Genomic DNA, 12,914 nt, shown 5'->3' on the forward strand with positions numbered 1-12,914 from the left:
ATTCGCTACCGTTTATTCTAAAATTAGTATATGCTCACAGGTTCCGATCTGAACTTGGGCATTTTCTGTTTGATTTGTCTGATTCCGGTTCTTCACTGCTTCAGGTGTTCTCATTCGGTAGTTTCTCTCTGTCTTCTCATCTCTCCTGATTCTTTTGACCTCTTTCTGTGATTTGGTATATTTGTTTTTATATACTGTTTATTGATTTGGACTTTACTATGTTTTATACTGCATTACTGTTTATTCCTTTTGAATTGTGTCCCACACTGTTCTTACTCTCTTCAATTATGGCACATTACTTGTTCACTGTTTTTGTTAAAGCTGTTTATAAGATAATTCCTTACTCAATTTGAATCAGTCATTAATACTATAATATTATTCCTATTATTATTAAGACCCATATTTGCCAGTTTACTTGTGTGATTCACTATGTTATCATGCACAGGAGGTCCAAATTCAGTTTGTAACTATGATACGCTCTTCTGTATATACAAATCATGTATTCTCTCCTTTGGTTGACACGAAAAATGAAATGATTCAGAAAATGATCCTGAGTTTGATCTGATCCCGTCATTCGTGACTAAGCACAAGCTTTTCGCTCAAGAAAACATGTGCGGTATTCTTATTATGAGCAATTTCTCAGGTTTTGTCTTCGCTGCACATTATTTCTATTTCATACTTGGCGCAATAAAGAAAACAAAATTGGCAGCAGGTCACTATGAAGCAGTAGACGAGTAGTGGGACTTAAGAAAAGTGCCAGTCTTGCACAGTAGATTGCCACGCTCAGGTACACGTTGGCATTGCTGGGAACACGTATATTCATATAGGCTGTATCACTTTGTCCCCGAAGCCACTTTAAAACATCGCACGTGAAATAGCAGAATGTACACGTACCTTTGTGTGCTGAGGTTGACATCCTCCATGACGTGACCCTTGGGCTGCCTTCAGTGTGCCGATTCGTTGAAACCGTTTCTAGGACTAATATATTCTCGGGTAGAGAGGAGGAGGCTCCACTAGCGTAAACGAGGTCTTCCGTGGGGGTGTCAGTAGATTCGTCCAAAGCTACAGGGCAATGCGCAGTTTGTGACATAAGGGGCAGCGCGTCTCATGCAGAACACACACACACAAAATTGAAACACACACTCAGCGCCAAGAGTGCGTCTCTGTCGTGTTTTATTTGCGTCTGCCATGTTAGGATACACTTTTGTCCACAAGATACTATACCGACAAGTCCAGATGTAACACTGCACAACAGCACGGATCACTAATGTGCTGATTTGGTATATTGAGCTCTCTTCGTTGCTTCCAACTACGTGGCACATTGGCAACATGAGCGAAATTTTGATGCGACGTCGTATGCAGTGTTATCATCTATTCCCGCAATTTTTTTTTCATTGCTTCTACTTTTCCATCTTTATCTAAAGTAATGACATTCTTTTGTTTTACGGCCAAGTAATTCGACATTTTGCGAATGACACCGAAAACCTACCGCTCTCCAGTCACCATTATTGCAAGGAACGAATGAAAACCAACAGAAACACTGCTGAAACTTCTGCTTTGGTATTCGTCAGTGACTAACATTGCTAAATACGCACGCAGTACGAAGCCGAGTACAAGTGAGCAGACCCTTGTTCATCCTCAAGGATTTACGCTGACCTCCTAACTTCGCACTATGCTGTGGTGGAGCTGCATAAAAAATAATTGCCGTGTTTGCTTTTCTGCTAGTGTAACTTGAAGTGGTAAGTAATACTGGCAATAATGTTTTTTCACAGAGAATTTTCTGATAAATCTAAATACATAATTACACAATTGAGCGTAGGACAAATGAAGAGTTCATTTTTCTGACAGCAAAGAAATGAAAAGTGCTTGGTAAGAGCGAAAAACTACTCCGCCTTATAGACACACATATGAAACACCAGCTGTATCAGCACAGTATGAAAAATAAGCTGCAGCTCAGTAATGCTAGCTTACTAATGCCAAGAAAAATTCAACGTAACATGATCTTTTTTTATGTCTGTCTATTCGACACGTGTATTTCGGTCAAGTAGAGTGTGAAGGGTGCCCTTACCTGCATTGGCTGTAGTTAAGCCGAGTAAAACTAAAAGGCAGAACAAGACCCCAAGGCATACGCACGTGGCAACTGCCAACAAGTTTTCTCCTGCTTGAGGGACTCTGCAAATAAGTTCATTTTTTTCAGTTATTTAGAAATATTACTAAACCACGTATTCAAGAACTTCCCTTCATTTGGCATTCCACCTCGACTCGAGAGTGTCCAAGGCTAGAATGCTCGCTACATTTGGGCGATAATCGGCATCAATTCACCAGAACCACTCAGGAACTTTCAGTCGAGTGGTAGCGCTGTGCTCAGTTCGGTCAAGTGCAGGGTGAAAGCGGAGTCAACGCTTGTTTCAGAATACGTGGGTAAATACTGTTACAAAGTTGGTGGCATTTATACACGATGTGCTTACTGTGATAAAGGAAACGAACAGGCGAGAGTCCTTATGACTGGGTAAAAAACGCACGCCCCTGTAAGCTTCTTTTTTTCTTGGTCTTCCTTCACATTATATACGTAACTATATGTTCACTACTTTAAAATGAATGTGTGTAGGTTTCTCAGCAGATAAGAAGACAAAAATGCACTCAACAATCAATAGTTTATTACACATTAAAAGTTCATTGCCATTTGGTAATGCGATAGCTTGATTAGTTTATTATACACTACGTAAGCCTGATATGATAATTACTCGCACATCTAAAAATGACGTGGTGTGGCCGCTACGCACAATTGCCATTTGTAGTCTCATGAAGAGTAAAGACTCGCTATGATCAAAGAACCGTTAACGAAGGTTGCAGGTTCGACCTCTGCCGGCGGCAAGTTGCCTTTTGGTCCACTTTAGTTTATTCAGATCTCAATCGTATTTACAACAGTGCACTTATATTAGTGCAATTAGCGTCCCCTATAAGTGCCTTGCCTTCCTCTTCTGGTTCTTTTATTTAAATTATATTGTAATCACCAAGGTCACGTAATATATAAATTATAGTGCCTTTATCCGCAAATTATATGAGTAGGCTGATTGGTTCTTTTTTCGCCTAATGAACGTGACTTGCACGTCGGTGGATGTGGATGATTAGCTAAGAAATACCGATCAAAATGCAAGCTATATCATATCGGCGTCGTTGTCAATATGATATAGCTTGCAAAAGGAAATTAAGCCAGCACATCTTATGAGCCGCGTCAGTGCGCACATGAATTCGTAGCCTTACTGTATGCCAGTTCTAACAAAGAAAGTAGTACCTGATGGAAATTTTCAAGGTCATTCCAGTGAAAAAGCATGCCGATGTTTCATAAAGATAAGAGCATGTATGTACAGAAATGCCTTACGCTGACATTTGTTAGAGAATATTTCAGCTAATCAGATTGTGGGAGACATCATGAGCATTCGATGCCCGCTGTCCAATGGGCAAAAATACATATGATACAGAAGTGCGTTTCGATCAAGGATACGAGGAGAAGAAAACCTTATTACATAATCGCGTTTTACTCTTGAAGGCTATGCTCAAGCGTCTTCCAATAATTGTGTTTCGCCGCGGCGCTTCATCATATGGCAGTGTGATGTGTGGTGCGCGTTCAAAGTGCGCGCCTTCGAAAAGTGCGCGTCACGGAAAAAAAAAAAAACAAAAGGAGAAATACCAGAGTGCACGTGCGGTGCTGCTTAAACAAGAATGACGACGTTAAAGAGCGTCAAGCACGAGGATGCGTGGCAGGACGTGAAGTAAACAAAAGGTAAAACATCCAATGGGCAGCGAACACGGAGATTTCAAGGCCCAATGGCTTGACACCACGAAACAGTAGTATCTCCAATGAGAACGAGACAAGTGGGCCAGAGCTGAAGCAGGAGCCTGGGGAGACCAGAGCAAGGGGAATTCGAGGCAGGCAGTGCAAGCGGAAGGTCGTCACCGGACCGGGCGCTGAAGATGGGCCGTTGGGTTCCGGACCCGAGCCTACAGGACTTCCACCGGCCGGGGCCTCCTGCTGTCGGGTTCCCGCTCCAAAGGACCGTGGCCATCCGGTCCTGAACTCCTTTCCAGAGCCTGCGGACTTCGGTTCCGGCAGGCGAGCTACAGCCGTCGGGCTCCGGGCCCGAGCTGTGCGCCCAGCTGCTTGACTAGGTCGACCCTAGTTCCCGGACGCGTCGCCACCAGCCTGCGTTCTCCCGTCTCCGACGTGTCCACGCTCCTCAAGCCGAAACCATCACGATTTGGTAGGGCTTTTCGACGTGTCGCCAGCAGCCAGCGTTCCCTCGTCCTCGTCCAGCCCACGCAGTGACGCAGGAGTCACGGCGTTCCGGTTTCTCATCACCGCCGAAAACCAACTTGTGGGTGAGACTGCACCGATACTCTTGCGCTACTCCCATCACTCAGCCCCTTTCGAACGTTAGGTTTAGTTACTGACTTTGAACGTTTTTGTTGGGTGTTTACAGATGTGTTTCGTCATGTCCAGTCAACTGTTTATTAAGTGTTTTGTTTTGTGAGGAATCTTTGCCTTTTTTCTTTTCAATTAAACTTTTTGTGTGTTTCTTGGAAACCGAACGGCTTTGTCCTTATTAACAAAACTCTCTGAGGCTCAGCCCGGGAGAAACAAATCAGCAACAAGAACCCGCATCACAAATTGGCGTCCGCGACAGGACAAAGTCGTTTGTTTTTCCAGTAGATTTTTTGACGCGGTTAACACGATGACGAACACGTGGGAGTTAATTGAGTTGGCGGATAAAATGGGACTGACGGGAGCGGAGTTTAGAGTATGGTACGAGGAGCGGATGGAGAGGGAGCGTGAGCAACGGGCTGCAGAACGAAAGGCGGCGAAGGAAAAGCTTGAATTGGTGCTTAGAGCTAAGAAGGAGGAGCTAGAGCGCGTAACGCGTGAAAATAAAGTGTTGCTAGAGCGTCAGACACGCATACTGAAGCAGCAGCTCCAATTAGAGAGGGTGGACTTCGAGCGGCGACTCGAGCTTGCGATGGCGAAAAGGGGGCAGCTGGCGATGCAGAAGGTCGAGCAAGCGGTGAATGTTTGCTCCGATAGCAGCGTTTGCTGGAGGGAAGTCGATTCCTGCAAGGTTGGCCTCGAATCTCGCGACAGCCTTACTTCGGAGCGAGAAGCTCAGATAGAGGAAGGCAGAGAGGTGGACAGCCAAGAAGGCAGGAGTCATGAGGAGTTTGTTGAAGCGACGGAAAGCTTCTCTGGCGGGGAACATATTACTTCCGTTAGCTGCTTGGGGACCTCTGAGAGGCCAAGCACCTATGAAGAAGAGCGCCTGGATATGGGCGACCTAGAAGCTGTGGAAAATGTTGTGGAGCAAAGCTTCGATAGCAGGGAACGAAGAAGCTCCATTCAGAATGAGGTGTGTATCAGAACGTCTCAGAGGCCGAGCACATTTCGGGAAGGGGTAGGGCTACCTCTCAATAGCTCCATGGAAGGAGCGCTAGAACGTCATTGGGAAGATGGCAGCGAATGCCATGAAGGCTCTGATATAGTGGCCACTGATTGTTTTGTACCGACAGAGGTAGCAGCAGGCACCACGTCAATGGTCCTAGACCATACATATATCTCACTCAGAGAGAGAGGGGATTCTAGTTCACAGGATAGCGTAACTGCTATTTGTCCGAGAAAACACGATGGGAGTGCTGAAGCACTCTTCAAAATAAACAGTATCGAATCGGAGGTGGGCTCGATAGTAGGTATGGAGAATGCCAGACAGGGTCTTGAACCTGAGAACGTGATTGGTTTTGAACCTATAATTAAGTCCACTCAAGATGAGCTGTATAATGACCGAGCACAACGGCATCCCTTCTCAAGAATCCAGGAACCTCACACGCTTGTCGGAGCGTTTGGGCTTGCTGAGGGCACCCCGAGCTTGTGTTCATTAGATGGTGAATTAAAAGAAAGCATTTGTGTGAGAGATTGTGGCATTTGGACATTCGTGTCTCAGTGCGTTTCGTGTCGACGCCGACGGCTCGAGACCGCGCCCTGTTCCTCTGTGACCGGTAAGCGTTCATGTGGCCGGCGGGGGCGCAGACACGCGTTTCAGCGAAAGTGCATAAAAGCATGTTTGCCACAGTTACTTTCGAAACGCGCGAGAAGGGCAGTGCGTCTGGTTTGGGACGCGATAACCTGAGTGTAGGGTTAGAAAACCGGTAGCTCTTTCTGGACTTCGACTTTTAGATGCGGACACAAGTAGCTTTGTCCATAGTCGATTTTGTAGTAAAAAGGTTTATTCCGGGTTTCAGAACTTTTAAATGCAATTGGGTGAATCTAAAGTTTAAGTGTGGACATTTGGACGATGTAGCGAACTGTAGCCCGGTGATGTGTTGAACTGCGTGGTGCAAATATGTGGTTTAATTGTGACGTAGTGCAGAACGCGCACTCATCGGCAGTTTTTTTTTCTAAAAAAAAAAAACTTGAATAAAAGGGGGGCGTATGTGATGTGTGGTGCGCGTTCAAAGTGCGCGCCTTCGAAAAGTGCGCGTCACGGAAAAAAAAAAACAAAAGGAGAAATACCAGAGTGCACGTGCGGTGCTGCTTAAACAAGAATGACGACGTTAAAGAGCGTCAAGCACGAGGATGCGTGGCAGGACGTGAAGTAAACAAAAGGTAAAACATCCAATGGGCAGCGAACACGGAGATTTCAAGGCCCAATGGCTTGACACCACGAAACAGTAGTATCTCCAATGAGAACGAGACAAGTGGGCCAGAGCTGAAGCAGGAGCCTGGGGAGACCAGAGCAAGGGGAATTCGAGGCAGGCAGTGCAAGCGGAAGGTCGTCACCGGACCGGGCGCTGAAGATGGGCCGTTGGGTTCCGGACCCGAGCCTACAGGACTTCCACCGGCCGGGGCCTCCTGCTGTCGGGTTCCCGCTCCAAAGGACCGTGGCCATCCGGTCCTGAACTCCTTTCCAGAGCCTGCGGACTTCGGTTCCGGCAGGCGAGCTACAGCCGTCGGGCTCCGGGCCCGAGCTGTGCGCCCAGCTGCTTGACTAGGTCGACCCTAGTTCCCGGACGCGTCGCCACCAGCCTGCGTTCTCCCGTCTCCGACGTGTCCACGCTCCTCAAGCCGAAACCATCACGATTTGGTAGGGCTTTTCGACGTGTCGCCAGCAGCCAGCGTTCCCTCGTCCTCGTCCAGCCCACGCAGTGACGCAGGAGTCACGGCGTTCCGGTTTCTCATCACCGCCGAAAACCAACTTGTGGGTGAGACTGCACCGATACTCTTGCGCTACTCCCATCACTCAGCCCCTTTCGAACGTTAGGTTTAGTTACTGACTTTGAACGTTTTTGTTGGGTGTTTACAGATGTGTTTCGTCATGTCCAGTCAACTGTTTATTAAGTGTTTTGTTTTGTGAGGAATCTTTGCCTTTTTTCTTTTCAATTAAACTTTTTGTGTGTTTCTTGGAAACCGAACGGCTTTGTCCTTATTAACAAAACTCTCTGAGGCTCAGCCCGGGAGAAACAAATCAGCAACAAGAACCCGCATCACAGGCAGTTATTATCTGGGCGGTTGACGCTTGCGAGTTCATTTATTTTATCCTAGAAAATTTTGGTGGTTCTACTCGTACACAACAGGAAAAGTTCAGGTATCAAAAACTCTGGCTATACATTTGCTTCGGTGAAGTCAAGGGGCTCGCATAATATCATGTTAATAGCATAGTTTTGAAGTCATCTCTTTGGTATACAGGGTTGTCGTGTCAAAAGAAAACAAAAACAAAATATGACCAAACATTGCACGTATCTATAACATTACCGAAATCCAACAAAATGTCATAAAATTAGAAAATTTCGCACTTCGCAAAACTGAAGTAAAATAATCACACACGTGCAACAAAAACTGAACTGTTTTTATTTATACTAAAACATAAGTAGTCTAGATACTAAAACGAGCAGGCCACAAAACGATTTGGATGGAGATTGCACGATATGGGCAATATTTTTTTAAAGAGTGACAAAGACTTGGGCATCTTGCAAAAACCCCTCTTCAATCATTTAGCAAGACGTTTGGTAAAAAAGACCAAAACTAAAACTTTTGTTATGAAACGGAATACAAGCATGATATAAATGTGCTGAAAATCAATGATTCTGTTAAAATTATTACATTGTTGACGCTTTTGCAATTATTTTGGCGTGATAACGATGTTCGAAGAGGACATTTCAAGAGCCATCTACTACGGCATTCTGCGTAATCATGATATAATATTCTCACGCAAAACTTATAATAATGATATTGAAGTCCGAACACTCTAATTTACTGAATATTCATCAAGGCCTAATGCAAGAGAATCGCAGAAGCGTATCGACGAAAATGTTTTTCTAACGCCAATGAGTGCTAAACGCCAGTCGCTGCCAGGATAATATGTATTGATAATATGGCTAAAGTGAAAGCAACTAGAAAGTACTTAGATCGAAGTAAATACCTAAACACACCTTTTTTGTTATTACATGTCTCAAAAATCAGTCAAATTTGCGTAATGCAGCCAAACCCGAAAACCCTGCAAGAACATTTATCCCTAGGGGACAACCATTTACTCGGTTCTAGATGAATTTGTGGAATTGTTATGCGCCAATAATCTTAGCATAGATTAAGTCTGCGACTCCTTCTCAAGGCGGAGCTGTTCCACGGAGAAGGCTGATGACTGAGGAGTGTCCATCGTGTCACGCTTCGGTTCCCAGATACATCCACAGATGGTGCTGAGGACGAAGTGGTATTTATTTGTGGCGTTGGCCGTAAAGGTTAGCTCGACAAATACCATATGTTGGTTGAACATGCGAACACCAAAGCGAGGGCATGAAGTGCGCGATGAGGATATGCGCAGTGACGAGGAGGAGACTCGCTTTAGGCGTAAGAGAAGGCCTCATTGTACGCCACGCCTTTTCCGAAGGCCAAAGAGATTTTTTATACGCCCAAGGAAGAGGGTGCTCATCGTGAGTGGTAGCGAGAGCTGGCGTGACAGCGCGTAATTGTCTTGACAAGTTTAATTGCTTTAAAAAGGCTTTACCCTTACTTATTTCGTTACCTCAAACTGCTGTATTAAAAAGGAATAATGACGAATGCCAGCCTTCGTGGTTTCAATTGTAATCATTGCATGTCCAATTTTACGGTTACTGGGATTTAAAGTTTTTAACTATACTAAACCGAAGGTGCAGCGTACGGTTGTAACCTTTATTACAGGCAGTTATAACAGGTACTGCGAGGCAGTTACGATAAGTGCGACAACTTTTGTGACTAAATATGAAAATGTTAGAGCGAGTAAAACTGCTAATACTCCAATAGCGATGTTGTTTCATTGAACTCTTGACTTGTCCTGCACCTCTCGAATATGAAAAGAAAGAAAAGAGCGTGGCAAAACAAAAAACTTACGGCTCCTGGATGTCTGAAGCTGCAGAGAAAAAGCAGGGATGGCAATGTGAAAAAATATAGGAATTTATTTCGAGAATTTTATGGGCTATTTTGACATTGATTATGCGTGATTGCTTGAAAGATGTGTAGTGATTACAGTTTCATACATCAAGGCCTATGCAGCACACAATACATCGTTATCTGTAACTTGGCCCTTGAGCTGGTTGTTTCTTCTTCTAAGGCTCGCACAGTAGACAGCTTCCCGAGAAAGAACTTATTTCCGACATAATTCATGAACGAATCTCGCTAGAATGTTTTCAAACAATATTCATCATAAATTATAAAAAAACGAGGCATTGACGCATGTGCATGTACGACAGAGGTCGGTTGAGCTTCAGAGAAAGCGGTCGACAGCTTGCAAATGGTCGAGAAAAAAAAGCGATCCTTTTAGAGGAATTGTGTGGTTCATAAAAAGAAAACGTTGCCATTCTGAAATTAAAAGGTCCATCTTTTTAGAGGCGTGTGAGAATTTTGCGCATTTGGCTGACGCTGACCACAACTTCATGAACCTCATGGTTTTATTGGGAAATCTGTGAGAAATGATTACAGCAATAATCTTGTGTGCTGATTTCAGTCGTGCCCAATAATATCTTCGTGCAAGTTCAACAAGTCTCTACGATGGTTACTACAACAAAAAGTCGTTATTTTGACATCCAGGGAGACAATAAAATTGTTCGAATTAAGCAGAGTTGGTAATAGCGGGTGGGAGTTAGAATGAACGAGTATCACCCCACTTTGCGCGGACAGAACCTAAAGAAGCCTCTTCTTGATTCGTTACAGCGAACTATGTACTGCTACTCAATCTTCGCAAGCGATTTTGCAAATTGAGGTAATGGAGCGCTAACAGCGAAGAAAATAATTGACCAGTAAAGTAGTAGACGTTTATTTAGATGCAAGTATTCACGCCATCAGAATTGAGTGTAATCAGTGAATTGTTTTTGGAAGAAAAAAGTACCTCGATTCTTATACGGCTTGTTAGTAAACTAGACTCCCACCCAAGTGTTGACTAGAAGGTTCTGCCTCATAGCGGCTTCCTCGGCCCACTGGATTGCCCATTGCTGATCGTCCATGGCTGAACTGAGCAGCACGGCCTCGCAAAACATGCGGAGGGGGTCGGGAAAGCCAGCGTTCTCAATCCGTGTTTTAATTTGAAGGATGCTCAAAGGATACGTTCTAAGGAAGCTCTTCCCTGAAAGTATTTGCTTTGATCGGTCATACAAATATTTGGATATATGACGTGTATTATTGTTAAATTTTTTAGAATCTGGTTTAAAATTGTTGCCATTGGACAGACTGTGCCCTGTAGAGTTTGCTTCCGTTCCTTCTATCGGGACTCCATATGTGCATCGTATGCAGCTTGCCCAAGAGTTTTAGCGCTGCGGCCAAACGTTTTCCTTTATAGAAATGCTGTTTTCGTTGTTTCGCGTCTCTAGTATATTTGGTTTGGTTTGGTTTACAAAAGATTGTATTTACTATAAAGAACTTCTGCAAAGAGTGACTACAACGATGACCTCCCAGTTTAAGTTTCCGCAAATACGGACGCGTTGTAATTATTGGGGGTTTCGCCTCGTAGGCAAAGACAGTGTTGTGCCGGGACCTGGGTGTCAGTTCTGACTGTCGGCTCGAAATAACTGTGCTTGTATTTAAGGAGGTAGTTCTGTACCACAACGTCACTTGCATTACTGCACAGAGTCCTGGAGTGCTACGCCTTCATCGTGTGTACATAATTGCTGAATAATTATGCTTCGTTTGTGTGGTCGGAATACGCTTACTTGAAGTTATGGCACTATTTGTGAGTTCCTAATTTTTTTATTGTATTTACACCACACAGCGCTACCTAGTTTTGAGTGTAAAGCAACCCTAATAACTGACTTGAATTCCAGCAGAATGTATTGCTCAATTGCTCAACACTTGCAATGACCCAAATCTTTTCTCGAAATTCTCTTGTGGTATATCCTCCAATACATATCAAGCATAAATAGGGAAGCACTTACACTGTAAGAAGAAGTCTGGCTGGGGAGTCGGTGGGGAGCCAGCCACCAATGACATCTCTTCTGAAAGTGAAGCGAAAAATTATGCAGAAGCCCGTCATTCTGCGTGGCAAGCAAGACCGTTGAAAAGTATATGCCATGATACTGTTACGAGTAACTTGTTTAATGAGCTATTTACAGCGCAGAGAACCCGACAAGCAAGATGGCGTCAGACCAGCATCTAACGGACAAAACCCACTTCGTCCTCTTCTTTCATGCAGCCGTGTTTAGCGGCTGTTTTGTATCATAACCCCCGGCGGTAGAAGCACCGTCCCAGTGCTAAACTTACGCAGATGATGTCGAAGGGGGGTAATAGGACTTTAGCCGAGCCACGTGAACGGTGTCGCTCGGAGCTGACGATGACTTTGTTGGATCGGTTGGAACAATCTCGTACGTGACGTCTGTCACTGGGCGAACGATACAGAATGGTCCAGTGTAGGGCGACAACAGTTTTTTCGACAGTCCCACACGCCGAGTAGGTGACCAGAGGAGCACGGGAGAACCCGGAGAAAAGTGCACGTCCCTATTGTGAGAATTTTAGAGCTGTTTTTGGCGCGCCTGTGAAGCCTGTAGGCGGTTACGGGCGACTTGGCGCGCATGGTCGGCGCGGGCAATGGCTTCACCAGCATATTCAGTGGCCGCAGGTAGTAACGTGTCTAAAGGTAGAGTTGGGTCCCGGCCATATAGTAGATAGAAGGGCGAATATCCGGCAGTGTTGTGACGAGATGAGTTGTAGGCGAACGTCACATACGGCAAATGAATGTCCTAATCATGGTGGTCTGGCGCAACGTATTTGGCAATCATATCGGTTAGGGTCCTCTTAAGGCGCTCCGTGAGGCCATTTGACTGGGGATGGTACGAAGTAGTAAATTTGTGCTTGGTATGGCAAGACCTCAGGATTTCATGAACGACAGCTGATAAGAACGTGCGGCCACGGTCGGTGAGAAGTTTACGGGAAGCACCGTGCACTAATATCATGTCGTACAGCAGAAAGTCCGCAACGTCGGTAGCGCAGCTTGTCGGGAGTGCTCGTGTGATTGCGTACCGCGTCGCGTAGTCCGTGGCAATAGCAATCCATTTATTTCCGGCTGTGGAGAGTGGAAAAGGGCACAACAGGTCGAGACCACCTCGAAAGAAAGGCTCGTTGGGAACGTCGATCGGTTGAAGGTAGCCGGCTGGGAGGGCAGATGGCGTATTGCGACGCTGACAGGGCTCACAAGCGGCGACATAGCGTCCAACAGAGCGGGCAAGTCCAGGCCAAACAAACCGACGTCGTAACCAATCGTAGGTGCGAGAAACGCCCAAATGGCCCGTCATGGGAGCGTCATGAAGTTGATGCAGGACAGTGCAACGCAGGTGCGCTGGGATGACAGCAAGTAAGTCTGATCCGAAGGAATCAAGGTTGCGGCGATATAGGATCCCATCTTTCATCAAAAACA

The 12,914-nt window shown here is 45.3% G+C and overlaps 1 protein-coding gene across 3 annotated transcripts in view; it reads right to left on the reverse strand.

Annotated features, from left to right (window-relative positions):
* LOC119165114 (uncharacterized) overlaps positions 1-12,914 on the reverse strand; it is a 75,709-nt gene that overhangs the window by 39,944 nt on the left and 22,851 nt on the right. For all 3 annotated transcript variants that reach the window (XM_075872434.1, XM_075872432.1, XM_075872433.1), the window contains 4 exons: positions 11,440-11,499; positions 9,407-9,425; positions 2,069-2,172; positions 895-1,062 (listed from right to left, as the gene is read on the reverse strand). In XM_075872434.1, the coding sequence (XP_075728549.1) occupies positions 895-1,062; positions 2,069-2,172; positions 9,407-9,425; positions 11,440-11,499 (351 nt within the window). The remainder of the gene's footprint in view (positions 1-894; positions 1,063-2,068; positions 2,173-9,406; positions 9,426-11,439; positions 11,500-12,914) is intronic.

This window comes from Rhipicephalus microplus, chromosome 8, assembly GCF_043290135.1.
Source record: "Rhipicephalus microplus isolate Deutch F79 chromosome 8, USDA_Rmic, whole genome shotgun sequence".
Classification (NCBI taxonomy): Eukaryota; Metazoa; Arthropoda; class Arachnida; order Ixodida; family Ixodidae; genus Rhipicephalus; species Rhipicephalus microplus.